The sequence below is a fragment of the Lutjanus erythropterus genome, chromosome 13 (genome assembly GCF_056507025.1).
Source record: "Lutjanus erythropterus isolate fLutEry1 chromosome 13, fLutEry1.hap2, whole genome shotgun sequence".
In the NCBI taxonomy this organism is placed as follows: domain Eukaryota; kingdom Metazoa; phylum Chordata; class Actinopteri; order Lutjaniformes; family Lutjanidae; genus Lutjanus; species Lutjanus erythropterus.
This window is the reverse complement of record NC_139329.1, coordinates 9928618-9955901: the sequence shown is the minus strand read 5'-3', so window position 1 is coordinate 9955901 and position 27284 is coordinate 9928618. Positions and strand designations below refer to the sequence as shown.

General features: G+C 42.0%; 1 protein-coding gene across 1 annotated transcript in view; it reads right to left on the bottom strand.

Annotated features, from left to right (window-relative positions):
* Positions 1-1256: 1256 nt before the first annotated feature.
* cecr2 (CECR2 histone acetyl-lysine reader) overlaps positions 1257-27284 on the bottom strand; it is a 43125-nt gene continuing 17097 nt past the window's right edge. Inside the window, exons 2-19 of the mRNA XM_084735107.1 lie at positions 22923-23017; positions 20210-20393; positions 19197-19324; positions 18882-18965; positions 18146-18213; positions 17829-17989; positions 13994-14083; positions 13594-13747; positions 12515-12644; positions 12384-12421; positions 12200-12291; positions 11924-12050; positions 10814-11193; positions 9129-9305; positions 8121-8925; positions 5510-7580; positions 4403-4470; positions 1257-4113 (exon numbers count right to left, since the gene is read on the bottom strand). Coding sequence (XP_084591233.1) covers positions 4419-4470; positions 5510-7580; positions 8121-8925; positions 9129-9305; positions 10814-11193; positions 11924-12050; positions 12200-12291; positions 12384-12421; positions 12515-12644; positions 13594-13747; positions 13994-14083; positions 17829-17989; positions 18146-18213; positions 18882-18965; positions 19197-19324; positions 20210-20393; positions 22923-23017 — 4836 coding nt within the window. The 3' untranslated portion in view covers positions 1257-4113; positions 4403-4418. The remainder of the gene's footprint in view (positions 4114-4402; positions 4471-5509; positions 7581-8120; positions 8926-9128; positions 9306-10813; positions 11194-11923; positions 12051-12199; positions 12292-12383; positions 12422-12514; positions 12645-13593; positions 13748-13993; positions 14084-17828; positions 17990-18145; positions 18214-18881; positions 18966-19196; positions 19325-20209; positions 20394-22922; positions 23018-27284) is intronic.

Genomic DNA, 27284 nt, shown 5'->3' with positions numbered 1-27284 from the left:
TGCTAACCATTTGATTGGTGAAGTCGGGAGTTGTGCGCAATAACCGGCAAGACAAAAAGTAGGGGACAAATATCCATGAACCGTGCTGTTAAAAGGTTTGTTTCTGTTTTTGGTGCACTTTGCATCACTACACGTATGACAAGTGATATAAATGCAAATTTTAAACACATTTTTTGTAACATGGCATACAACATCACCAACAAACCAACTCATGATCCATAAAATGTAAAATTCTGGAATAAAGGTAATTCATAAATATATTTTAAGTATTTTAGATGGTGTCTTTTCCAAATTAAAAAAGATTCATATGAATGAAGGACTGATCACCTAAAAAGCCAGATACATAATACTTGACTTGAAGATTCAATTGTAGACAAATATTTTCAAAGTTGTTGGAAGAGTTGTATTGGACATTGCACCTCCTGACAAACATTTGACAAACAAATGCTTCTTTCTGACTTGACTTAGTTTTACTGAAATCATTCAGACAGAAACATATTTTTGTCAGGGACCAAACGATGAAGTCCTGCACTTATTTTCATCATTGTAATCATGTAAGACTGTTAGAGGTTAAAAGCATGAGATGAAATCTGTATCAACAAACCTTAAATTCTACTACATAATTTTTTACTATTAAGCTGTTTGTTTACTGTTACACATGTTCTTGTTTTCCCACTTTGAGAATTTAGTTTTCCAACCCGCTAACTTAAGCCCAATTAAAGTGCCTTAATTACATGCCTCATCTGCATGTTTTTCCACTGCCAAGTTTGTCCTCATTAGGCCTGAACAAAAGAATATATTAGTTGTTAGCTTAATAGGAGCCCCTTGAAGGAAGCCTGAAGAGCCGTGCTGACATCACAACACATCACTGACTCCTGCAGACATGAGAAGGGTCAGACGAAGCAACATACAATCTGTGGAGGGTGTTCGTCAAGAGGATAAGCACTAATTGAAGGCGATGGCGTGAGGCGCTCAAATAGATTAATGCACTGTCTTGCATTGGCCCTCTTGTTTTGTCTGTTTGCATTTCATTACTTTTGGCCTTTCAGTTTCTTTAACGGATTATAGATAGAGGCCTCATTACGATTGGAATGGCACAGTCTAGTTTTATGTCTTCTCATTCACAACAGTGTCAAGAAAGATTGTTACAAGGAAGAAAAATCCACTGATCTGCTGTTATAATAGTGATGTGACTAAGACTGAAAAGTAGATTTTTTTTCCCCCCTTAATTTTTTTTAAACTGACAATGAGAAAACTCTTGTTCAAGAAAAGTTATTTATTTCTGAGAAATGTACAGTATAGAAAATACTCCGTTCCATTTCCAAAATAATCTATCTCAGTCAGATAAGAACTTGTAAACGTCACTTAAAAATGAAACGTACAGGTCTTTTTTTTTCAATGCCACCATGCTACCGAGGTAAAAAGACAACTGCTTTAAAAACATCAAGGAAAAAAAGAAACATAAACCACATTTATATTAAAACAAGTCCAAAAATGTACAAAAATTCTTAAAAGAGCAAATAAATATGATTCACATTTAATCACGTCTAAATGGTTTTCACTAGTGCAGAGAGATGACAGCAGAGAAAAAGTGAGTTGAATGCACACTTCCGATCATCTGGTGCCGATTCTACACACCAGACACAGACACACACACGCACGCACACACCTGTACACCACAAGACAGCATCACAACCTCACGGACCTTTGAAATAAACACTGTCCTTCATACATTAGACAGCATGAGTGAACACACTACCTCTGAAGTGGCTCTATTAGGCCCACTAAATAGACAATTCCCTATTTTAACAAAATAGCCAAAAATCATCAGTGACAAGTGTTGTGTGACACATTTAGTAAATTGTCTCACAGCTTCTAGCACTTTCCTATTCCGCCATCCTTCCACAAATATTTCCTTACAATGCCTTAGGTACCTATTACTAAGGAAATTCCCCATAATACCGCCGAACTCTATGCGGTCTATTACACACACTAGACTGGAATACTGCCTACTTTGTCTAGTTTCAACAACCTGTAGGCAGGAAGGCATGCAATCTGTACAACTAAAGAGACCAACTTACAGAGTCCCATTCAGACATATGATGTAATATGGGCCACCATACTCAAATGATGACATTCAAAACAATTGAGGAAGAAAGTGCTGTCCCATTAAACCTATAGTGTACACTTTCAAGGATTGCTTCATTTACACAACATCTGTGAATGTCAAACTGACAGCTGGATAATCACGTCAGCATCTTGTTGAGATGGTCGGTTGCCACTGTCATTTAACACGGCAACCTGACCCATTAGATTTTCTCCCAAGATGGTAAGGCCATTTATCAGTTCTGTAAGCATAAAAACTAAAAGTGGTGCTGAAATCATCAGCTGGTCACCTGCAGGAGTCTCGCAGAGCGGGAGCGGAAGTGGAGGGACTCTGTAGATGCCATCGATTGGCTAGATGAGGTAGATTGTGATCATCATTGTGATGAAAAACAGTATCATCAGATCAATAGGAATGCAAAATATCTCAGATTCGGGGATATGTTTTTATGGGGAAAAGTTCAACAGGTTGGCAGTGTGCTCAGCCAAATATTGTTAAGGACAATGAATACAGATCCTTAAAGGTTAGGTTCTTCACATGAGGTGGATTGATTTGCCACAGTTGCAGTCCCGTTTTCCTTATGTTGCTCTTCCTTCAAATAATGGAGAAAAATACCCGTATATAGAAACTGTACACCCTGAGGATACATTTAGTATTGAAATGGGGAAGAGGAAGCACTCAAAGGAGCAACCATGCAAAGGGCAGAGCTGTGAATGAACAAAAGCTAATGCTACAAACTTGAAGGTGGAATGCAACAAAAGTCACACTTTAAAAAATCCAAAACAGCAGCAGAATTTGATTTGTACGCATTTGTTCTGTGTATGTGCATATTATATCAGCTATTAGAACATGTCACTGTCTTGACAATTTTAGAAATCCCTCATCAGGGACAAGAGGTAAGGATATATTTTCATTCATATATGCGTTTGACTATAAATAAGACTATCCAAGGCCACTCAATTCCAGGATGTCTAGACTAACAAAATCCATAGTGCATAACAGAGTTAAGTACAGTTGAATAAAAATTGCGCCATCTTTGCCAGTCCCTCTCTTCTAGTCAAAGACATTCTTAACAATGAAGGCCGCTTTGAAAGATGCATATACTGCGTGTTTACTCCAGAACTAGAGAAACACTTTTAGAGTTGGGGTGGAAATGGACAATAACTGGGCCTTTTTCAGGACGGTTCATGCTCCGAACAAATTATCAGTGTTCGTGTCCCTTAACATGCAGCAAATGTGCTGCACACACCTTATCGTCTGCACTTTCACTCATACATTCACAAAGGAAAACAAGGCAACTGTAAGGAGCCTGTGACTTGACTGGGTTAGGGTGATAGTCTCATAGTACCTCCTTTTCTACACCTGAGTTTAAAAATATGGTTGGAACAGAAAATATCAGTAAAATCAACAGTGTCTCTAGTCTTCATCACAGTTCTGTCAGTAGATTAACAGCTCCATGAAGCAACGGTCTATGAACAAGACAGGCAGGTTGTGTTCAGTGGCCTTTCATCCATTCATATTTCCACGGAGAGTTGAGGGCTGTCCAGTGTTCTTGAAGGAAGTGTCCCCTGTGTTTGACAGGTTGGCCGAGTGGTTTAACAGGCTGCCGGTCTGAACGAGGATCCTCCAGCAAACACTCATGTTGGGGAGCAACCATCTCTGGGGAAGTGTCATTTAGCAAGTCAGTGAATCCCTACCAGTTTCACAGAGCTGTTCTCTAACTGACCTTGAGCTCTATGTGAAGAAGGGCAAGCACAAAGAGAGCTGCTCTCCAGGGCTCAGTAACATTTCACATTATTATTATCTAAGTAATACCAGCTGCCTGTGTGGATCTTCAAGTCCAGTGGTGGGCAAACTGGAGCCAAAAGTTTTTATCCAGTGTAAGAAATTCAGTAAGAGACATATGTGGAGCACAGTATCCCTTCTACAGTCTCTGTTAGCCCCGTCAGCATGCCCACATATTCTTTTGGCTCACTGCTTTGTCCAGATGTTCTTTGATAATAACATTCCTAAAAGGAGAAGAAAAACAATTAAATTAACAGCTACAACTTGAGCACATTCAAGCCTAACACACAACACAAACGTAGCTCGACAGCATCATAGTATCATTTCTGTGTTCTGGTCCTTCAGAGACGGACGAAAGTCTTTTGACAGTATGTTCATATTCTTAAGAATAGATGCCTTGGAACTGTATTTGTGTTTATATTCAGGGAAGGATAATGAAATGAGAAATTGCTGGAAGCTGTGAGACAAAGTTTGAACATATAGCGTAACATGTCAAAAGTTATTTTTACTCACTCTGATATGGTACTTGTCACACTCCTTGTTTACTGCTCGGGCCGCCTGGAGCAGCCATCATCTGTTGCCTGTGACCATAAAGACAAAAAAAACACAATGAATGTTGTAAGATTGTTGTTAACACTTAAGGTCAGCATACCAGCAGTATACTCCAAACAAAATGAAGCTTCATAAAGGCAGTTACTGAAGTCACATTTGAAAAGAAAAGCCAGTTTACTCACTTTAACTCTGCAAGCACCATTTTTTTTCATTATTAATTAACCATTATTTTTTACTGATCCTTTAGTCAATAAAATGTCAGAAAATGCCGTCTTGGTGGCCTCTTGTTTTGTCTAACACTAAAACCAATGATATTCAATATGGCACAACAGAGAAAAGAGGGGAATCATCACATTTAAGAAGCTGCAAACATTTGCCATTTCTAACAAGTAACGGGTAGTGTAATGGATTACAATTTCCAAAACAGTAGTAAACTATGAACATTTGAAGAGACAGAGCTGTTCTTTGTTTTTGTTGTATAGTGATGTCAGTTAGATCTGATACGGTCAGATCTATGGAATATTAAAATCATCCATTTTTGATCACTACATCAGCCATTCTAACCTACAGGCTGTAATTTCTTTATAAAATACAAAAATGTGAAATGATCAGTTATTTTATTGGTATTGGTCACGGGAAGCAGGTAATCAGTATTGGCTGAAAAAATCCATATTGTCCATCCCTAAAAAAAAAAAAAATCAACCAATCACAAGGTAACTGCAAGTCACAGTGTATTAGGCAGTAATGATGAACGAGGCACTGCAAAAGTTTGATATGTGTGGCTAGCCAAACATAAACCAAATGCAATTTCAAGATTTTTTTCCCCATAATACGTATTTTTTGCATCTTTAAAAGATGAACTGAACAGAACAATGGCCTGTGTACCTTCACATTCAAAGAAAAAAAAATACTAGTTAGATAGACAAATGGACAAAAGTATAAAAAGTAAATACTTTGAATACTAAAAGTAAATACTTTGAATACTAAAATACTGACTCAGACATAAAACTACAAATACAGGGAGTATAATAATTTATAAAGTACACAAGACTGACTTAATCATTTTACCCTGGGTGTAGGAAGTGTTCTGGTGCCAGGCCTCTCTGCTGAATCATCATACCCTGGAAGTGCCCCGCAGGCCGGGGGTGTCTGTACATAGCCATGCGCGTCTGACCTGGGGAGTAGGGCAGCTGCTGGGGGCGCTGCAGAGCCTCCATCAGGTGTGGATGAGGTCTTTGTGCAGTATAACGTCCTGGATCGGGGTATGGCTGGCCAGGGTAAGGGGCTCCATTACCACCTCCATGGGCCTGAGACATCATGTGGGGTGGAGGAACACCACCTTGCTGCATCCCAGGGTGCACGGCACGAGGGTCATACATGAAGCCAGACATCATGTGTGCAGCAGAGGCAGGAGGGCGCTGTTGTGGCTGGGCGCTACGGCGGCGGGCGGCAGCATTATGACTGTCGAGGTCCAGGATTTCTTTAGGGCTTTCAGGTCGCTCTGAGCTTTCTGTATGAGCCTGCTTCGCTGGGCTGCTACCACCACTGGGCTGCTCCCTGCTTTCACACTTCCCATCCTCTGGGCCTCCAGAGCGCAGTCCTACTTCAGGTAAAGGGCCAGGGGACACCAAACTAGCACCGCTGGAACCCTCAGACCCCAGTGGTGACACACTGCTCTCCTTTAACTGACCGCTGCCTCTGGCACTAGCTACAGGTAGGTAAGCACTGGGAGGCATCGGCTGACGAGGCTGATAATGAAACCGATGCCAGTCCTCTGGAGGATAACTGCCTCTGCTGTTGGCCTGATTATGGGCCTGAGCTTGGGGATGGAGTTGGGGGTAGTAATGTTGCTGCTGGTACTGATGAGGTGGGTACATGTTGGGGTGGGCCTGAGGGTGCTGTTGGCCTGGCATGTGGTAGGAGTAGGCAGTCCCACCCTGCTGGTGGTAGGCAGGATGGTGAGTGGGATTGTGGAGGGGGTTAATGGCCTGGTTGGAATAAGGGTGTTGAGCAGACGGGGGCATGGGCCTGGTCATGTTTGTCTGGCTATAGTGTGGATGTGGATGGTTCCCCATGCCATATGGACCCATGGCTCCATTCGCCTGGCCTTGGGACTGTTGAGGCATGGCTGGATTGTGAGCAGATGCTGGCTCTCTCTGAGCCTGCATACCTGGGTTACTACCACCCAGCAGGGTCTGATGGTGATTGGGGCTAAAGGCCTGGTGTTTATAAATACCATTTGCAGGTTCAGATTTCATTATGGTGTGCTGTGGAGGAACAGCAGTGCCTTCCGTGTCTGGTCTACTTGTAGGCTCACTAGGTCTTTGATCTCCATGGTCTGCTGGGCTAGGATGGGAAGGTAATAGTGGGGTAGGATGACTGGGTGGTAAAGAGGTGAGAGGGGCCGGCTGAGGGGGTCCAGGCTGGGCTCCTTGTGTGGCACTCTGGGGCATCCCGTGCATGGGGCTGCTCTGTGTAGGACGTTGTGGCGAGCTGTTTTGGGGGACATGATGGGGAGGTAGCAGAGAATTGTGTTGCTGTGTGTTCTGGGTCATCTGCTGGGGAGAGCTCTGAGGGTGGCCTTGAGGAGGGGTACTCTTGGTTGCCTGAGGTTGTTGCTGTTTTTGGTTCTTCTGCTGGTGCTCACTTTGATGTGCATTCTCTGTGTGTGGCAAGCTGTTCTGTAACATTTGCTGAGGGGAATTCTGAGATGCTGCAACATGCAGTGGTGGTACGTTCTGGTGAAAAAGTGCGGGGTTCGGAGCTTTGTCCTGCGGACTGTTCTGTGCATGCTCAGGGAGGTTGGGTAGAGTGGGATCAGTAGAGCTGTTGTTACTCATGTTGGGATGGGAGGAAACAGTGGTGGAACTACTGTGTTGAGGGGGGCAGTGGCTTGCAGATAGTCTCTGGCCATCTACCTCCTGTTTGTGGCTCTCTGTTGAACTTTGTGGGAGCCTTGGTCCAGAAGGATTCTCCTGTGATCTGCCTGAGTTAGGAGCAGCGGGGCTCTGCAGTTCCTCTGCCGGCCCAGTCTGGTGTCTTGTGGTGGGGCTAGGGAGGGACAGGTGCTCAATGTTTTTGTGAGATGAAGCTTCACTGGAAATGTTGTTGGCAGCCATTTTGTTCTCTGACGTTGAGTCTGTTAACATACCAAATAATAAAAGAAAAGTTATCATCAAAAAATAATGGAACAAAGACTGCATTGAAGAGTGATTAACTATCATTACAAGAACAAGGTTATAAGTCAGTATCATTGTATTATGCTGTGCAGTTTTTTAAAACACATGAAGCATGTTTGTAATATGTTATACTATTTATCCAAACCAAATGAACACAAAGCTAACCAATTAAAAATGTACTTATGTCTTGTTCCATTCCCTTAAAGTGAGAATGCAAACACTCATAAGCTTGCCAGTGAAGCTTAACTGATGACATGTCTCCCGTGTATCCTCAAAGCAACCAGCAAGAAAGTTCATTAATGAATATTCAATTTACCACTTACTGTGAAAAATAATTAAAATCAAATTGCAAAAAGTACTTGACACAGAGGAAGGACACGGATGGGGGCTGTGCTGATGAACAAATTGAGAAACTACAATGTAAGGTTAGACTGTGCTTGGGCTCCTTCATACAGAATACAGACGCCTGGTAAAATACGAAGAGAGAAGGTCAGGTCTACCTTTGGGCTGCATGTCTGTCTGTTGGGAAGGCTGGCTGTCTGGCCCATTGTCTCTAGCAGGACGCAGCAGCTGAACCTCAGGGGCAGGGGGAGGCTGCTGAGAGGGGTGAGCTGGGATGCTGCCAATTCCTGATGGGGGCCCAGGCTGCTCAAAGTTGCCCATGTGCTGATGAGGGGCACCAGCAGGGGGTCCAGAAGAGGCTGACAGCTGCTGCAGGGCCAGCATCTCTGGGCTTTCCAGCATGGAAGCCAAGCGTGTCCTGCCAGAGGAGTCTGGGTTGGGAATAGGGGGACGGGAGGACAAGGGCCCTGGGGAGCTGACCGCTGCAGACGTTTGATACTGGGCATTTGGCGGAGGGTGGGGATATCCAGCAGCTTCTGGCCATGGTTTATGCCCCACTGGAGGGGGTACTCCACCGTAACTAAAGTTGCGCTGGTTCACCATGTTTGGATCTTGCATGCGCATCCCATTGGGTCTCTCCTGGTGATTCATACCAGACCACATGTTAGACAGGCCCATACCAGGAGGCCTCAAGCCTGGGTAGTGTTGCTGAGGTGGTCCTTCTGGCCCTGAGAATCTGTTGCCCATGGGGTGCATATTGTGGCCTTCTGGACGGTGGTGGGATGGGTACATGCTGGCTTCAGGAGGAGGTCCAGGCTGGAGAGCCACGGGACGTGGGCCCAGAGATGGGCCATGAGTCGGACCCACGTACGGATGCTGCTGCTGGTGTGGAGCCTGCTGCTGATTAGGATCCGGGCCCATTGGATACCTAGGACCCATGTGATGTCCATCTACCATGCGATGCTGAGAGAAAAAGAAAAAAGAATTCATGTTAGTGGTTTTGATCAGTACACCGGTGCATCAGTCTGTTCTACTGGCATCGAAACACACATTTGACAGGCCAAATTTTAGTAGATCACACACATAATAAGATGGTCCTTTGGTTAACACTGTAACTCAAGAAGTGTTGGAATTATGTTAAGAAAGGTTTAATTTGGTATGTATACCTGCATGTTAAAGTTGTGGGGCATACGGTTCAAACGTGGGTCTCCATGTCTAGGAATGTGAGCTGGGTAAGCGAAGCGGGGATCCATTGCCATTCTTTGGGCATACATGTGTTGACCATGAGGACCAGGGGGACCATGAGGACCAGGGGGACCATGAGGACCAGGGGGATGACGAAGCTGGTAAGATAGAAGAAAGAATTCACTATTGAAGTTTTTATTCTACATTTGAGACTGAAATCAAGAGAAAAAAAATGAAATGAAAAGATATCAAAAAGATGTCATGGTTTTCTATCTTACTCAAAGGTGGGCTGCCTTTGTACTTTTGGCCATTGCCTTTGTTGAAAATTTCAATATAAATGTAGGCCTAAAGGCTTTTTTAATGCCTCAACTACTTTGCCATTCATAAGAAACTGCTCTAGTGCACCAACACCAAGCATGGCACTCAAATGTGGGGGCAACATAAATTATCACAATTTCTGTAAGATCAGGATAGTTGTGAACCAAATGAATGCATGTTATTATGAATGCAAGGTTAGCTCATGTTACAGAAGTTAATAGGACTGGATATTGAACCTCAGTAGCCACTTTTGAGTGCCAGTACATGCACATGTGCACATCAGCATGGGTATTTCCCTGATTAAAAAGGTCAAAAGCTGCTGTAACTGCTGTGCTATATCCTACTCTGTTAGTTCATTAAGTTCATTAAAAGAAGCGTGACAGCAATCCCACACTAATAAGGCCCGAATCATTGTTGCACAAGGTGCTTCCTTTTTGTCTTTACCTTATCAGATGCAACAAGTGCTGCATAAACTTCTGTCAGTCATCAGTTTGATTTCCCCTTGTTGGTCCTGATGATGCACTGATGATAATTTCTTTTCTATACCAAATGAACTGAACCACAGGTGTGAAAGCCAAAGACATACTGTATTTATGTAGATGCCACATTTACCCCTTGGTTTGTTGCCACCATTTTCATTAGATCAATACTGATCTGTGAACAAATACAATCAGGTAGGTACTTCGTCTTATCTTGAAAACCTATAGCTCCCCAGTTTATATGTATTTGTTCACAGGTCAGTCTTGACCTAATGAAAATGGCAGCAGCAGCAACATTATGTTGCAACAACCTGAAACAGTAAATGTGGCATACTGTTAATAAATTACTGTTTGAAAGACACTTGCCCCCCTTTTAGTGAAAAATCCATAAATACATAAATATTTGAGTAAATAACAATTGCACTTTTTTCAATAACTTCCATTTCATATGACCCAGTGCCTCAAAAGCAATACTAAATTGTATTACTACAGTGGATAACTAGGACATAACCAATTTTTTAATCGAATTTTAGTGTTTGTCCCTTTTCTATATTGATATATTTCAGTAAAATTCATCATTTTATTTCAATATCAGGCTCTGTCCTTTTGTCCTTTTTCTTTCCTGTTTCTTTACCTGCCCTCAACTTGCTAAGCAAAAAGTGAAATTGTGATTTTTTTTTCCACTGAAGGTGCGCGCCTAAACTGTGCACAGCCCTGCACACCACACACGTTCGCCAACCTTAACCACCTTTGTCTCAAACAAACATTCACTAGTTTAAATATTGTGAGCAATAAGTGACAGTTTTGTGCACAGGCTTTTAAAACTTTAGACGAACTTCAATAACCAAGCAAAGACATCCTGTGAATACCTGTTGCCCTGGGTGGTACATTCCTCTGATGTCGCCTTCATGGATGTGCTGCTGGCTTGGAGGCAGGCTGTGAAGGTGAGGGGGGCCATTAGCCCAATGAGGGGGAGGAGGTGGTCTTGTTGGTTTGTTGACCTCTTCTTCTGAGGGTGTGCTGCCTTTGCCCCCATGGGAATTTCGCTTACGTTGGACTTGCTCAGTAGCCTTGATCAGACTTTCAGGTCCCAAATGTTTATTACCACGGTTGCGCTTTTTGTCCTTACGTTCCTTGTCTTCACTGCTGATGTGGAATTCTTCGTCTGTGTCACCATCCTCTGATGGAAAGTGTTTTAATAAGGCCCGGCTAAAACACCGTTCAAGAGACTCCGCCATGATAGTGTACTCTGGGGAAAAGCAGACATAAACTTCAGCTACGATCATATGATAAAACACAAACTACTACTGCTCATCTACTCATGTATATGCAAATAATAACTTTTCATCAGCATGCTGCAATACACTTCCTTTCACTGACAAATACAGCCACACACACCTCACTCCATCTCTCAGTCATTCTCTTGCACTCAAACTAATATATATGCCATGTACCCATAGACACACACTTGCTCCTCTGTTCTCAGCACAGCGCTGGCTGACTGACCAGGTCAGAGGGCATAGATTGACCCCTGGTCCTCAAACCCTTTCCTCCTCCTCCTTCTCCTGCTCCACCCTGGGCCCCCTTACCACTCTCCTCCCCCCTGTCCCTGGAGAGAGTATTCAGTTGGATGGATGGCTCCAGACAGGGGGCTTAGGGGCTGGAATGTTTCTCTGGCACTGCAGGGCTCAGATCCCCCTGAGCACTGGAGCACAGCTCAATCACTCCTCATTAATCACTGTCAAGGCTGCCCTGGCCCCGGCCCCAACACAGCACCAAGTCCAGCCCCCTTTTCTTTTGCTCTGTCTCCTTCTCTCACCACAAGTCTCACCCCCCAAAAATATACATGCACAACACAACATACACAAACTGAAATGGATTTTGATGCATTTATTTTATACTGAGGTCAAATTCTGATTGGAGGATGCAAGAATTTTGGGGTGAAGCTGGTTTCTGTTTGTGTAACTGTGTTTATTTACCACTGTCTTCTCCATTGTACTCAACGCAGTTTTCAAACATGAGCTTCACGTCGGCAACAAACTCCTCCTTAGTAATGTAGTCTCCATCATTGAGCTTCTTTTCAATGGTGGACAGGTCCATGGGAGTCTGAGGGGATTGAATGAACAATAAAAAATAAACAATTAAAAACCTCAGCTAATAAATATTTTTAGTTGAATACATAAGTAAGGATGTGAACCAAACACACAAACACAATTAACTACTATTACCAGCTATTACTGTCTTATCTTTAGTACCTTGATGATCTCATGGTAATTAGGGGCGTAGGAATCATCCACAGGCTCCAAGAAAGGCCAAGCATCTTTATGGGCTTTCAAAGCCTCAAGCACTATAAAAAAGTAACCAGATCAGACATAAGAACAAATATTATTGGAGACTGAGATAAATAAATAGTCTTGAGTTACCACTCAGTAAGCATACCTTTGTAGAGAGCAGTGTAGTCATCATCAATTTCATAGCTGAAATGTGGAACACACAACAGATTACAAATAATCAACCCTGAGTCATTAGTACAAAGTGAAATCTGAAGTCAAATGTACAGGGTCTCTTACAATTCTTTAGTCTTGCGTGTTCTGTGGACAGGAGAGGAAGGTTCCAGATTAAGGAGTTCAGGTGGCAGGTCTTTTCCTTGAGACAGCAACCAGGCCTTTTCCTCTCTCATCTTCCGCCTCTTGGCTCGCTCTGAGGGAGAGGATGGACACAGGGGGCAATTAGAGGCATAAACAATAAAAAACGCCAATCTCTGGGGCTGCAGTCAAACAATGTTTTAATCGCTTTTTCAGGCTCTTGAGTTACAGTATAATCCACACTAGCTGCCCGTTGAAGCTGTTGGGAGAGTCAATGAAAACCAGGCCTTGGCCATCAGAGACAGCGGCAGCTCAGATAAGTAGAAAGAGAACGATTCGTCAGCCATCTTTTCTCAGGCCCAGTTGATCAAAAGAGCAGAACAGAGTAGAGAGGGTGCATATGTATCGCTGCTTTATCTTTTAACATGAGAGGCCTGCCAGCCCCCCCTGCTGTGTGGATTAAAGAGGTTTGAGGGAGGATTCCACATATGCAATCCACACAGAGAGCAGGCCAGGTCCTGCTGTTCATCTATAATACATTAATGAGGCTCCTCCACTGAAGCACAATCAGCAGTTCATTAACCCTTGACAGATGACATCAGAGGGGGGGAGAAAAAGAGAAGTGATCCTGTGATTAAAGGCCCTGAACATTCCCTCTCACAGTCTCTGTGTACTATACATAAATCACAAGGCTTTGAGCGCTGCTATGTTACTGCAGATTTTTTAGCCGTTAAAGAGCCAAACCACAGCAATGGAGATGTGAAAGTCTGTGCGTGGGGTGCCCTTCACATCCATTCTGTCTGTGATCTCTGAGTTAGAATAAGAGTACGGAAGCCCCCTACCTGCTGCTGGCAGGTCGCTGATGAAAGAATGTGAAATTATTGCTGCTCCTTGATACTTGACTTTTGGCACTAAGCATCATGTTCATTTTAAAACCTTTATCAGTATGAGAGCTGCTACAGCACAGCAGGGATATTATTTGCATTTGAAAATAAGACCACTTTTTACACAAACAGTTGCCTTTCCATTTGTGTTCCATCCATCTATGTAGTCATCCATCTTACCCTCCACAGCTTTGATCTTCTCCATCTTTTCTCTCTGTTGTTCTTCCTGCAGAAGCCTTTCCTCTTCTCGCCGCTGTTCAGCCAGTAGGACCTGCCTGTCCAGCTCTTCATCTTTCTTCTTCTCCTCCTCCTCTGCTGTGGCCTTCAGATCATCCTGGATGCATACACACAAGCCCATTAGTCTACTCTAGACTCACGGAAGAACTGCATGTAATGAATAAGTGGAGGCTGAAAGCTGGATATGCTTAACTATATCAATTTTGTGCATACAACACCAAAAATAATGTATAGAAACAATGTAGATAACTGGCAGACCCAAGCCAAAAAATACTGCTGGGTGGACCAGAGAGGTACTGAATTTTGAAAACCCAACTAGATATGCACATTAACATAGACAAACCTCCTCCTCTTGGTTAATGTGTTTTTCAGAGAACCGTTGTGATGTGCGAACTGGGGTTGGATCCAGGAGCTTCTGTTTCTGCTCCCGCTCCTAAAGGAAAAAATAAGAAAAGATGAAGTTCAGCTCCGCTCTTTCTCACCGTTCAAGGCGACACAGTCTGTGATCCAAAAAAGAGCAGTCCCAGATTGGAACCTCCTGTTGCTCCAAAACATATATTAACAGCAGTATTTTTTTTCTACAATAACCATCAGTGATCTGATTAAAATTTTAGATTAATCATAAAATACATTTAATGTTTCTGGCACATGATATTTTAACAAAAGCAATAATAACTAATTTCTACTTCAAACAATCACAAAAAATAATTATGGCCTATAAGAAAGGACTGGAAATAAGTATAACCCCCCCCCCCCCCCAAAAAAAAAAAAAAAGTTGGACACATTGCGATTTGTAATAAATTAGGCTACTTAGTTTAAAAATTTGAGAGCTTTAACACAAATTTAGTGAGTTATAGGTGCTGAGGCAACAAGTGTTACAACCGTCCCTGGTCTCCCCTACTTTATTTTTAATTGAGCCTAATTAATTAATTGTCTGTATTTTAATGTCAGGAAATTGGAAATCGAGTCCACTTGTGAGGTTTTATTGTCAGAGACAACGATAGTTGCTAAGCAAGGTGGCAAGTTCCATGTGGTCAATATGACTGCAAACAGGTAAAAATGATCTCTTTATTTACCCTTTGAGTAATTTATATTAAAAAAAAACCTTTTAAATGAAAATACAGACACTTACGAAAAGTCTGGTACTAGCACCATCATATTTTTTCATTACACATTACAATTTTGTCAAAATGACCGCCCTGGCTGTTCTAGTGTTATTAAGCTTAGTAGCAGCAGATGACAACTTGAGTTATGTTTGTTTGTCTGATAATGATAATCAAATTTTCAATCATTAAAATGTTTCATCTACAGTTCCATGTGTTTTTTTTATGTCTAATGACACACAAACATGCCACTCCATTTATACTGCCAACAAATTACTGATTGAGTCTTCAAGACTGCAAGACAGACAACCACACACAAGCCAACACACTGACAGTCCCTGGGGAGATGTGGCAGAGCAGCAAGTATTGAGAGGTCACTGGCTCAGCTCTCCCCGCCATGAAAGTCACCCCCCCTCTCTCTGCTGCTTGCATTCCCCCCACCTTTCCCTGGAAAAAAAAACTATCAAACCCTGTGTGTTCCCTATGACGCTCCAAACATATGTAATGCTCCACTGAAGAAATGGAAGGGATCGTGTAAAGGCTTGCTGTCCAGTTTGACAAGTGCATTACACAGAGATATGGCACCAGATAACAATCCTGCAACATTTTAGTGCTATATATTCAATCCTTCAGTATGCACCTAACATTACATATACAGTTTACAATCCACATCTGAATCCACATTAGTGATCCAGATATAGCACACAGTAAAGGAGGGAATCACCAGCCAACAGAGAGCTCTAAGCAGATCCCTTGAAAGCCTGTCTATATCAGGGACTGGCCTCTGCAGCTCATGTCAGAGTTCATCAGGGAAGCCGGGCTGTGAATAACTGCCAGCCTGGCACAGTCAACAGCACTCAGAGGCGTCACAGTCAAGCCTCTGGCCATAAAACAACATGGGAGGCCAAAAATGAATTAGCAGCTGTATAAAGGCTGTGTCTGTGTGCAGGTGAGGATGCAAAAGAGGAAGGAAGATGTGGGTGGGGAGAGAAGAAAAAATAGACAGATGTTCATGATCTGATCTGTAATGCCCTGCACAACTCTTTTGTCTGCACTCCATATCTGCCTCGTCTTAGTGTGAGGCACTGGCATGTCCTAGGGCTCCACAATTCCTCCCTACATTACCACCAGCACTAAATCCCCCCACCCTCCCCACCATCCAGCACGCACAAGATAGAGTGCCTCTGGTGTCACCGCTTAGAGATACATAGAGGTCGAGAGAATCCTGCAGCACAGCAGAGCTGTCATTCAAGAGGCTCCATCCTGCCTCAAGGTGAGCTCCCGCCTGCTGTCAGTGCCCCATGAAATGGCTGGTGACAGCCGCCTAAGACACACTGAGGGAAAGATTCAGAGGCTACACACAGTATGTATTTGACATGCTTGCATGCACACCCCACATAAAGTGACTGTATTTATTCAATGCTGCGCTATGGACACAATTTTGATAGCTGTTAAACAGCTGAAGTCATTCATCAGGCAAATAACAGACATTTACTGGTTCTCACTTCTCTAATATGAAGATTGACTGCTTTTCTTTTTTCTATATCTTTGTAAATTTAATTATTTTGGACAATTGGTGAAACAAAACCACCAATTTAAAGATGATACTTTGGGCTCTGGGCAAATTGTTACTCATCACAAGACTTCATATAAAGTAGGAGGCTTAAAGTAGTTAGACACCACCCAATAACAAAGTGAAAAAAGATAACTATCCTTTGTGAAGTTTAAAGACTTTAGTGTTTCCCTTGTGGTTGTGTCAGATAAATTTGGTCTTAAACAGTTAATCAAGCACAGACTGCACAGTACCACAGTAAAATGTGGTGATGTAATAATCATGTAATTAATAGGCAGGATATTTTGAACTCCTGCTGTTTGACATCAGTGGAATTTATTTGAATAAAAGAAGAACATTAAAGGACTGTGCTTCCATTCAATTGAGTATGTTCTTGAGCAAAGTAATTAATTAGTCTTTTTTTTTTTTTCAATTCTGTGATCATGTCTGATAGAAAACATGTAAAGTGGAAAGAGAGGTCTGTTCTGTTCTCTCTTGCAGTATACCATGCTGTAGTGGAATTTCATGCTTTCAAAAATGCATGCAGATTGAATGTATGAGCAAATAAACAAGCACAAAAAGTCTACCAGATGCTCCCCTACTGACCAGCATCATTACAAAACCACTACAATGCTTCGCTAATATTCTGCATGGAGAAAAGCTAGTGAGGTCCTTTTGAACATGATATATAATGTGAATATTAGTAGTACAGCTGTGTACAGTATACAGTCGATGAAGGACAAGACAAGTGACTGACCGCTCTGCCAACATCAAACTATCAGCGCGGTTCTTCACTGATGATGATGGAAAAAGGCTGAGAGGGTTTCTATAGCAACAGTCAGTGCTGGTTATATATCACAGGAGTGAAAAAACAGGTAGTTTTGACAAGATGTAGCATTCATTGACAGAAATGAATTCCACTGAAAACTACAGAAATACGCTGCAAGGAAAACTGAGTGGGTAGTGTTGGCTCTGACTCATACTTGCTATGAACAGGGCAACAAGTATGTACATAATACCCCCCTCAGGTACCTGACACATTCCAAGGAAGTTATGACAGACAAATGAGCATGACCCAATACCTGGTCAAGCCCAATGGAGCTGCTGACTATAGAACTTGAGTCTTCATTACAAAAAACTAGCATGAGAGAATAGTTCTCTGCAGTCAGGCTCAAGTTAAAGGCCTAGGGCAACCTTCATTACCAAGCTGGTGTGCATAATTAAATGCAAGCACAGACTGGCTTTCCAAGTCTATGGGTGCAAGTCTAAGATTGGGTGTTTTATTTTTAAAATTTAATTAAAATGAGAATGGCCAAGAGTAAGTTAGGATTCATGTAGATAGTTGATGCATGACAAATTGTATATTGACTGTGACAAATAAACAAAACTTTTTAAGTTTCTATTAGCATTTTCAGATGAAAACTCTGGATAACAGCTGACAAATTTTACCCAGATTTATCTAAAAGCAAGATATTATGAGCTGCTGTAATGGGGACTAATTGTAGTTGTGTCTCTTTGGTGACCTTGTGTTCAATCATGCTGCTGATCTCAGGCAGGAAGTTCTGGCTGATGACACGGTAAAGGTGGCGGTCCTGTGGAGAGGTTTTGTCCTTGATGCTCTCTGCCAGACTGACCCATTGTTCCTCTGAATCACACACGAGGGACCAAGCGCCTCGCTTACGGCCTGGTAGAAAAGGAGAAGAGACATTGGCATATTGATTCTAAACAAAATATGTAGACACAATTAAATCAGTGAAGTGCGTAGTCAAAACAAATACACAGTTTCCTCACTGTCAACAACATAAAAATGAATTTGCTTCTCTTAATGAGATCCTTTCACCTGTGCTCGGGCGGAGATCTTCCAGCCCATTTTCTGTCTTCACTTCTGTTACTTCACTCTCCACCTCACTGAAAGGTAAAAAAAAAAAAACATTGGAGAATAACAGATCAAAACATTCCTATAAAGAGATTAAACTAGCAGAAAATGCAATATAGAGGTAAAGGACTTATAACTGCAAGGTCTTCCACAGCCTTCTACTAATCTTTCAGCTTCTTATCACTTAAAGACAAACCTAAGCTATGTAGTAAACAACAGTAAATTTTGGAAGACAAAAATTCATAATGCCATTTATGATTGCAATTACATCCATGATATTTTCCATGGTCAAACATGGTGGCAGAGCCAAGGCTAGAATATGGTTGCAGAGTATACAGCCACTAAATACTCATTTATAATCATTTCTTGCCTGTCAGATCTTGCAGCAGGCTACAGATCAGTCAATAACTGTCTGAGAGCAAAGGAATTGGTAATATAGGTCCACAAAATCTGATAAAATATAATTTTCTAGAACAGCTTTAACAACTTTTTTGTTTTCTACATTATTGTACAAACTTGTACAAATTCTTACATCTACAATGTACTCAAACACCACATGTCAAATAGCCATGCTGTGGTAGTTAAATGCATATTTTGTATTTACCAGTACATCTGCACAACACATGCACAGCTAACACATGTAAGCATTTCTCCGCAATGGCTTGTTGACACTGATAACAAACAAACATGTTTTCCTCACCTTAGCTGAGGGTCTTCCATTTTTTTCTTCTTTGGTGGTCTTCCCCTTTTCTTTTTCTCTGGTAACAGTAGTTCAGTGGGTTCACTGTTGGAGAAACATCATAACATAGAAAAGAACTCTTTAAAATGATAGCCTTTTAACAAGGGTAATTAGCAACGGGAGAGCTCTATAATTAACCCTTAACTGTCCTGTAAACAAGTGCTTAAGTACTGGTGCAATTACACATTTACAACATTCACTAGTTAGCCACAGAAAACAGGACCGGTGACATAACATTCATTCTTGGTGTATTGGACAGAGCAAAAAGTTGTTTACCTGATCTTTTCTGCTTTCCTCTTGACTGGCTCCTCTTTGTACATACGAGTGCCATAAAAGTACCAGTAGAGGGCTCCATTTCCATCCTGCCCCAGTGGTTCTACCCTCAGACTGTCTGCATCGAGTCCCTGAATGGGGGGGTGGGAGTGGAGACACTACATTTATCACACCATGTCCAGGACTGTGTTTTTAAATCATCAGTCATTAGTGGGTGATGTCATTCAGTCCTTTGAGCCTACACGAGTGTGAATCATACACTGACAGAACTGAAGCGCTTTCAGTATCTTCACTGAGTGCATTCATAAATTGAATTTGATAAATTATTTTCAAAAATCTTCTCTCTTGAGAAAATATATCAAGGAAAAATGATAAACTGACAGACAACATGAAGGTAAAACTGTCAGGTTATTCTTTGTTATATGATGATGGCAGGATTTACATTAAGCTACTGTCCAAGAGGTTATCTTTGTCAGATGTAATAAAAAGTGACATTACTTGTAAATTCAGTTAGCCTGCTAGCATTCTATTACAAATGTAAACTGAAATTAAAATCTAACAGCTTCTCTTCAAGCCACTTTAAAACACCATAGTAATGTTATTAAATCATTAAAAGAATGATAATTCTTATGGTGCTTTAAAATTCAGCGACTAGTTCTGGGTTACCCTGAACAGAATATATTATGGTTTAAAATCAGAATCCTACTAATACTCATTAAAACAACTTCTACTGAAAAAGGTAATACCTAATTAAATAAATGTTAGTATTTCTCATGTACCTACCATAAAATGTTAACGGATACAATGCTTGTAGCCTAGGGACCACCATATTTCATTTGTTATGCATTAACTAATATAGCGTCACTGGTGTTTTGTATAGCTTTGATTTCAGTTCAGTTGTGACAATAACTTAAAACCTTTTAACTATTGTAATGCATGAAATCATTTTTAAACAAACTGTGTGCATGAAAACAAATATAATCAGATTGTTTTGGCTGATCCCTGTTCTTGTGTACCTTAAGTAGGTCAAAAACATCAGCAGCATCCAGACGGTAGTCACACAGCCGGTGCAGCAGTTCCACCTGAGTGCGAGCAGGGAGATTCTCAAAAGGGCCCTCTCGAAGTGGGTTGGGCTTCCCTTCTTCCAGTTCCCACCGGTAGCTGATGATGTCGTCCAGGTAACTGCTGAATGCCTGCGGGCTAAAGGGCAGAGAAAAAGAACAGAAGAGAGAGACAGATTGAGATAGGCATGTCTTACATGTTTCTCAAGACCAAATAAAGGCATTTTATACAGTGACTCCTTGTCCTTTAATAAGCCGTTAAGAGATAGAACAAGTAAGACTGGTTGTTGTGTGGCTACATCCTGGTGTGAAAGCACACAGGCATCATATCTTCAGCAGCTAACGTTAGCTTTTGGAGGAAGAGACTCATGATGCAACTTACACAACTTCTGGGTGTGTAGTCTTTCAAAATACATTTTGTCACGGTAATACTTCAACGGTTTTATGACAAACTGCAACTGTCTTGACTTGAAGAAGTATCTCTTAAATTGACAAACATCACATGTGTGATTTGTGGCACAATTCAAACAGGATCAAAAAATAATTTGTTGACTACAGTTCATATTTTTTTTAAGTTAGCTCCCATGCAGGTCCACAGAAGGGGCATGAATTCCCAAGAAAGGTTAACAGTTAGTTAAATCTAATACAGGGAACTCATATTGTGTAGATTGTGGAGGCACTTGTGGACAAAAACAATAGTTTCCCATGCCATAATCACAAAAGATAACATCAAAAACAAAATTACGAAATTAAAAAAAACTTCTCCAGCTTCCTTTTAATCTGCTAATGTACTACTCACTGTGACTTTGCCAGAGAAAATGTTAACACAGACTTGTTTCATCTGATTTCAAAGAGAAGAGGCATTAAGAATAACCATACAGAAATAGCTATTCCTCTTGCGGATGGTCTTGCTTGCAGTTGGTCACATAGAGGCATCAGTATTAAAATCAGACTATTTCATGACCAGTTTAAAACTCCTTGTAGTACATTTAAAACCCTTGACAATTTTTAATTATTTTATGTTAGATTTATAAATCTGACTGTGCTTATACATTTTTTCTATTATAAGATTATAAGGAGTGTAATGATTGTGTTAACTACAAATTAAGATGTTTACAAACTCATATGATACTTAATATATCAAATAATTAAAAAAGTAAACCAGACTGAAGTGGGTTTTTGGTCCATTGAGATCTGTCAGTATGGATAAATGTAACCAATTCAATTGCAAATGCTGTGTGCACATTATAAAGCCAACACACAATGTTTCAATATCAGCTAGTGTCCTTTTGTAATGCATAGCTTAGGAAACAAACAAAGTTCAAACTACCATAGTGGCCAGTGAGAGAGGGGAGGTGGGGCTGAAAATAAAGACCAGTTTCTTTGAATGGGAGTGGGGTTGTATCTCTTCTATGAGTGGGAGCTGGTAAATAAATGTTGGTTCCGGTTCAGGTCTAGCCGATTAATCTGTACCTTTCAGTTCCAACTCAGATGAACAGAACAAGGGCTTGGGGCAGGGGTGAGCATCTATGCAACGGTGCAGAGAAAGAGAGACAGAAAAAATGGCTTATCTTGAAAGAGCAGTGTGCACTTTTCACACAGCTGCAGGCTACCCCCTCCTCGCTACCCCATCTCTCTCCTACTTTCTGTCCCTCGTTCTCTCCAACATCTTCCCTCCCTCCTTTCCCCCGCTCCGGCAGAGCGTTTAACACGTGCGGATGAAAAGGGCAGCTCTGTGAAAGGCCAGTGCTGAGCAGCCACCCCCAGGATGCCAGCGCCTGTCCAGTCCAATAAAGCAGGTTGTCCTCCTGTTACCGGTTGCCTGGGTGGAAAAACTGGATCATTCCTGGCTCTCTGATTATCGGTTCACTAGTATCACTATGCTACTTTATAATGATGGCTTAAGTGTAGGTGCTGTATGAAGGGGACAGCCCCATGAGGTATTGCACATATCTGAGGATTTAAATAACAACCTGTGCTACACACTCACTTTCTCCCATCATTTGATCACGGGGGAGAGAAAAGTTTCAGTGGTAATGCTACTTTCATATACCACAGTAGTAGTAAAACATGATTTCACCACAGAGCCAGTCACCATATGGTGAGTAAATTCTGACTCCTCAGCTGGTGACTCAGACTTCCTATGAAGGTTCCTGGGTGCTATGACTAATTTGATGGAGGTGGAAATGCTGGTTTTATTTTGGCTGCTCAAACAATGTTAAGTGATTATTTTCCATTGTGCCTCTGATGTTTTATTTAAAAATTGCAGCACATGCTTCCGCTGTTCTGGTTCTGACAGGTTAAGGCCTAAACTTAGGTCAACAATACAAGTCAGTACAGGTTTACAACCGATTTAAGCACAGCATTTACGAGAACTGTTCTGTGCTACTGGAGAAACACAGTGGTGCAACAAGACAACCTCTGTGGAAGAGGACCTACATCCTGTATAGAGGTCTCATTCTTCAGGCAATTATAATCTCAACATACTTCTACTACACTTATTTATACTTATTATATGAATATTACATTCCATTTCTGCCATATTCTACTGAAACATCCCCCCCACCCCCCTGCCCCAATCTTAGAAAATTGTTCTTTCAATTGCAACAACATTACTTTCCACAGCCTCTTCCAACACTGCAGATTATTTTTATTATGCTATACTTACGTGATGTCATTGCGCTGGTAGCATCCCTGCAACAGACAAGCAATGAGGTCCCCGAGGAAGTCCAAGTCCTGCTCTGACAGGGCTTTCTCCAGCTCCTGGACACATACAACGATGAAAATAGGATGGTCAATACACATGTAAAGAACTCTGCAAGTAGTTGTACTTAACAAACAAGAGATATTAGTGCAAAGGTACAAGTTTACTCATATTACACATTATCCATGTTGCCACAGCTTAGCTGCTCAATGATAGAACCAGATGAGTTTCCTGCAATGCATAACACAAAGCATTATGTGAAAAACACAGGTGGTTTTTGATGTATCCAAATATTGTTTGAATCATTATAAGAAACAAAGGCAGAAGGCAAATCTCAGCTGTGAGATGATGGATCAAAGTTCTCAGCATTCACGTGGGTATCAGTATATGGTAAGCTGGCAGTGCAAACAGCAGGAGAGATGGTTGGACATTGCAAGTTGTCTGATTAGGGCTTCTTGGTTTGCCAGTGGTTGTTTGGCTGGAGCCGAGGTTCAAGTTCAGCCATGACCCCTCTCCTGCCTGGCATTGTGTTTCAGCCATTGAGGTTTTATGAAGCGGCAGTAACCGGCAGAGCAAACTCTAAAAGACCTGAAAGCACCAAAGAGAGATGGCGGGCAGCAGGGGCCTAGAGCTGCAACACAGCCATGCCCCCTCCTCTCGTCTGCTGACCAACCAAGACACAGCACCCCACACAGCTTCCCAGCATGCACTACTCTCCCTAAATGATACCCAAAGGCTCTAGAGTAGAACAGGAAGGGAGAAAGAGTGAACAGGAGGCTGAGAGGGCAGAAATGCAAATGCAAAGTGCTCTGTCAGCCAAGTGTCCATTTCACTTAAAGCCCCCTTTTGCAGGATGCAAAGTAGCCCCTTCAGGCTTAGGCCTAACCAGTCACTCTTCAGAAAGAGAACATGACTGACTGCAGCTGACCACTCCTTACTCCTCCTGGTCCTTGCTCTCACATTAACAACATATCCAAACTCTCTGTCATTCTTCCTCCCTCTCATAAACATTTACAAAAGTACCACTGCAGGTTCAGGAGGAAAAAATGGTCCCAAATTATCTCAAGGACGAGGAGGCCCATTTAAATATTGTGTGCTCACTTGTCTCCTCTCAGTCTGCCTATCTGTAGAGGAACCTGGTTGAGCTCAGGGGTCAACAAAGGGCAGCATACACACCTCCCGGCCATGGAGAACTACGGAAGCTAGGAGCCAACACATAAGCACGATGAAAAACAGAGTAGGTGGAGGAGAGGTGGGGAGAGGCAGAGGTTGAGAAAGAAGTTGAAAAACAGGATAAGTTTCTGCTTGAGGTTAGAAAAGAGTATGAGGGAAAACTCAAGACAGCTTATTCCTGGCTTCTGATTCTAGCTACTAGAAACACACTAGGAGAGCAAGTTAGATGACACAAGACAAAAAACAGCTATGTCTCATGACACAAAGGAGGAGCAGTTCATTAAGTTTTATGACCATATTCTAATGAACAATTCAAAAGCCTGCGGATCGATGTGCTCACAGTGACAAATGAGTCAGATTCAAATAGATTTTGAGGATAATTCAACATCAAGACTTTAATAGGAGGATCCAAGGTTATGGAATTTTTGGGTGCATGTCAGAGTAATGCTACATCCATACTTATATGTTTTTGTTTTGGAACATATAACTTCTGCTAAGTTTATGCCCAGCATCCACCCAGCATTTGAGTATTTTACCCCTAAAATGGAGAGTTTTGGAAGCGATGATGCAGGCATCTACATTTGCTTCCTGATCCATCCACAATGCACAATCTGCATCTTAATCTGTGCATTGACCAGCCATGGCAGCCAGCGAGCACTGTATCTACTGCTACTGGTGTTTTAGTAATAAAAGAGATATTCGTCCATTCTGTGGTAAATACTGTTGGCTATTGGTACTCCATACCTTTAAGGTATCAGTCGAAATAAACCAGTACCAAGTAGTGTCAAAACACAGTCAAATGAAACCTACCTAAACTGTGATACTGCATGGCGTACATCTGGCAAGGGATGACAAGGGAGGCCGAGCTTTGACAACAAAGAGAATGTTTCTAAAAGAAGCATATGTTGTCATGCCTTGTTCATATCTATGTATGCTATCCATCTGTAGAACTCATGGCCATGAGCTCTGATCATTAAGGAAAGAAAGATAGTGTCTGTATCTCTGTGTGCACAAACGCATGTGATAGGATACTGAGAGATCCTGTGCCACACTCCCCTCCACTTCCTGGTCCCTTGTCAGGCAGCCTCTGGGCCAGAGTGGGCCCATCCATCAGACACAGACTGCACTTTGATCACACTTCGAAAAAGCTAGGGGCCAGGGCCGGGGGAAGAGAGAATTGAGTAGAGCACAGCAGAGTGGAGGGCTTGCTACAGCCCCTTGGATTAACACCACCCTGCTCCACCTTTGAAGTGCCACACGGCATCTCAGATGGCAGAGGGAAGGGGAATTAATGTGGTGTGCATGCCCTTTCTTTAGCCATCCATCTAGCTAGTCTGTGGCCTGGTGCTAACAAACACTCAGCTTGATGAAGGGCTGCAAGGGACACTCAGCTGCAGCTGGACATGTCCTGTGGGAACCTTTCCCCTCTACAAGAACATATACACAAAAGTAGGGTCCAAACTCACTACAAGGACACAACACACCACCAAACATAGTAAACAACAGACAAAAGCACTCACTTCTACTGACATTCATTCACGCACGTGTCTAAGCAGAATAAACACAGTGGAGTACTTTGGCTGCTTCACATTAATGATCAATGGGACTCAAAGATAAGAGTGCTGGATAAGTGATAAACTATAAAGAGTTTAAATCAGAGAGCTAAAGTGATTTATCACCAAGCTACTACTGTGAACAAAACAGGCTATTCGTATTCACACACTGGGACAAAGATTGGAGGGTGAGTCAAGGCTTAGTCAAAAGGTGTGTCATCACCACAACCCCTCTGTAGGCCTGGCTTGCAATCAGCAATTCACCCCAAAGGTATTTGCCACTTCTCTCACCCGACTCCCCTGCTGTTTCTCTCTCTCTGCTTCTCTCACTGGCTTAACCTCTTCTTCCTCTCGTCCACACCATTTTCCTCCCCTTGTCCTGCTTCCCAGTGTCTATGAGGGCCTCTGAGGCATTCTATTATTCCCCTGACAACACCCTTGCTCCTCTTTCCACCCCACTCTTTTTCCCTTCTCCGTCTTCCTTATCTCTCCTCTTCCTCCACACATTATCCCTACTCCAGCCAGTTTCTGGCTCCACTGTAGCTGAAGACAGTGCAGATTCTGAATAGTAAAATGAGAAAGTGATTGGACGCGATTCTCCCAAAATCATTTCTAAGTATGGCTGGAAAGAGAAGGCAGTGTCTGGTCTTAAAATCTCTACTTAAAACAATTGTTTCAGGCACTGTCACACCTATTCATCTATTCAACGAAATAACAAACAGTGTAAAAAGTAACACCTGTGGTGTCAGTAAAGCTTACAGCCACGTTACTCTACCTCACAAGGCCCTGTCACACCTAATGTACCTCCACAATGAACAGAATAAAATGGCTGCACTTTCCCTGGTAAGGTAGCAGCCTCTGTCATTCACACAAGCAATGCCTTAATCTAATTGTGGTGTTTAATATTTTGTTTTAAAAAATGCCTGTATGAAGGTTTAGCAGGATTTCATAACCAACATAAGTGCAGTCTTACTGTAATTATAGTCCCTGAAGCGCAGGTTTTTAGATCTAGTTTTACATTTTACCTGTTGATGGTAATCCTGCAACACTAGTTCTATTCCCCACAGTTACTGTGTTAACAATGTGAAATGTGAGACAGTGGGAAGGTCCACTTCATTTCATTACTAAATATAAAACTATTCTGTGCAGTTTCATTGTAATAGAGAGAGGGGTTACAGACAAGGAGAGGACTGCTGTGTTTTTTTTTTTAACTTGCTTCATATTGTCCTCACTCTGAACAATTTCTATCAACATCAGAAATTTGTTGCTGACCAGTCACAATTCTTGCTGTCACTATACAGTATGTTGGTAGCTGCCAAAGCCATAAGCTGCAACATAGCCTACAATGTAACTTAATGGCCTACTCAATTGCAATAGATACACTGTAACCCCTTAAAGTGGAAACAGCCAACTTTTCAATACCCTAGCATTAAGGGTGGACAATATACCGGTGGCGTCACCACCACTGGTGCCATACTGCCCACGACACAGATTGATTATCGTGATAAATGTTTTGACATATAAAAATGAACATGCTTTACTGTGGCATGCCAGTACAGGGCTATGCACTAAGGATCAATATTCTTCACAAAACTGTAAC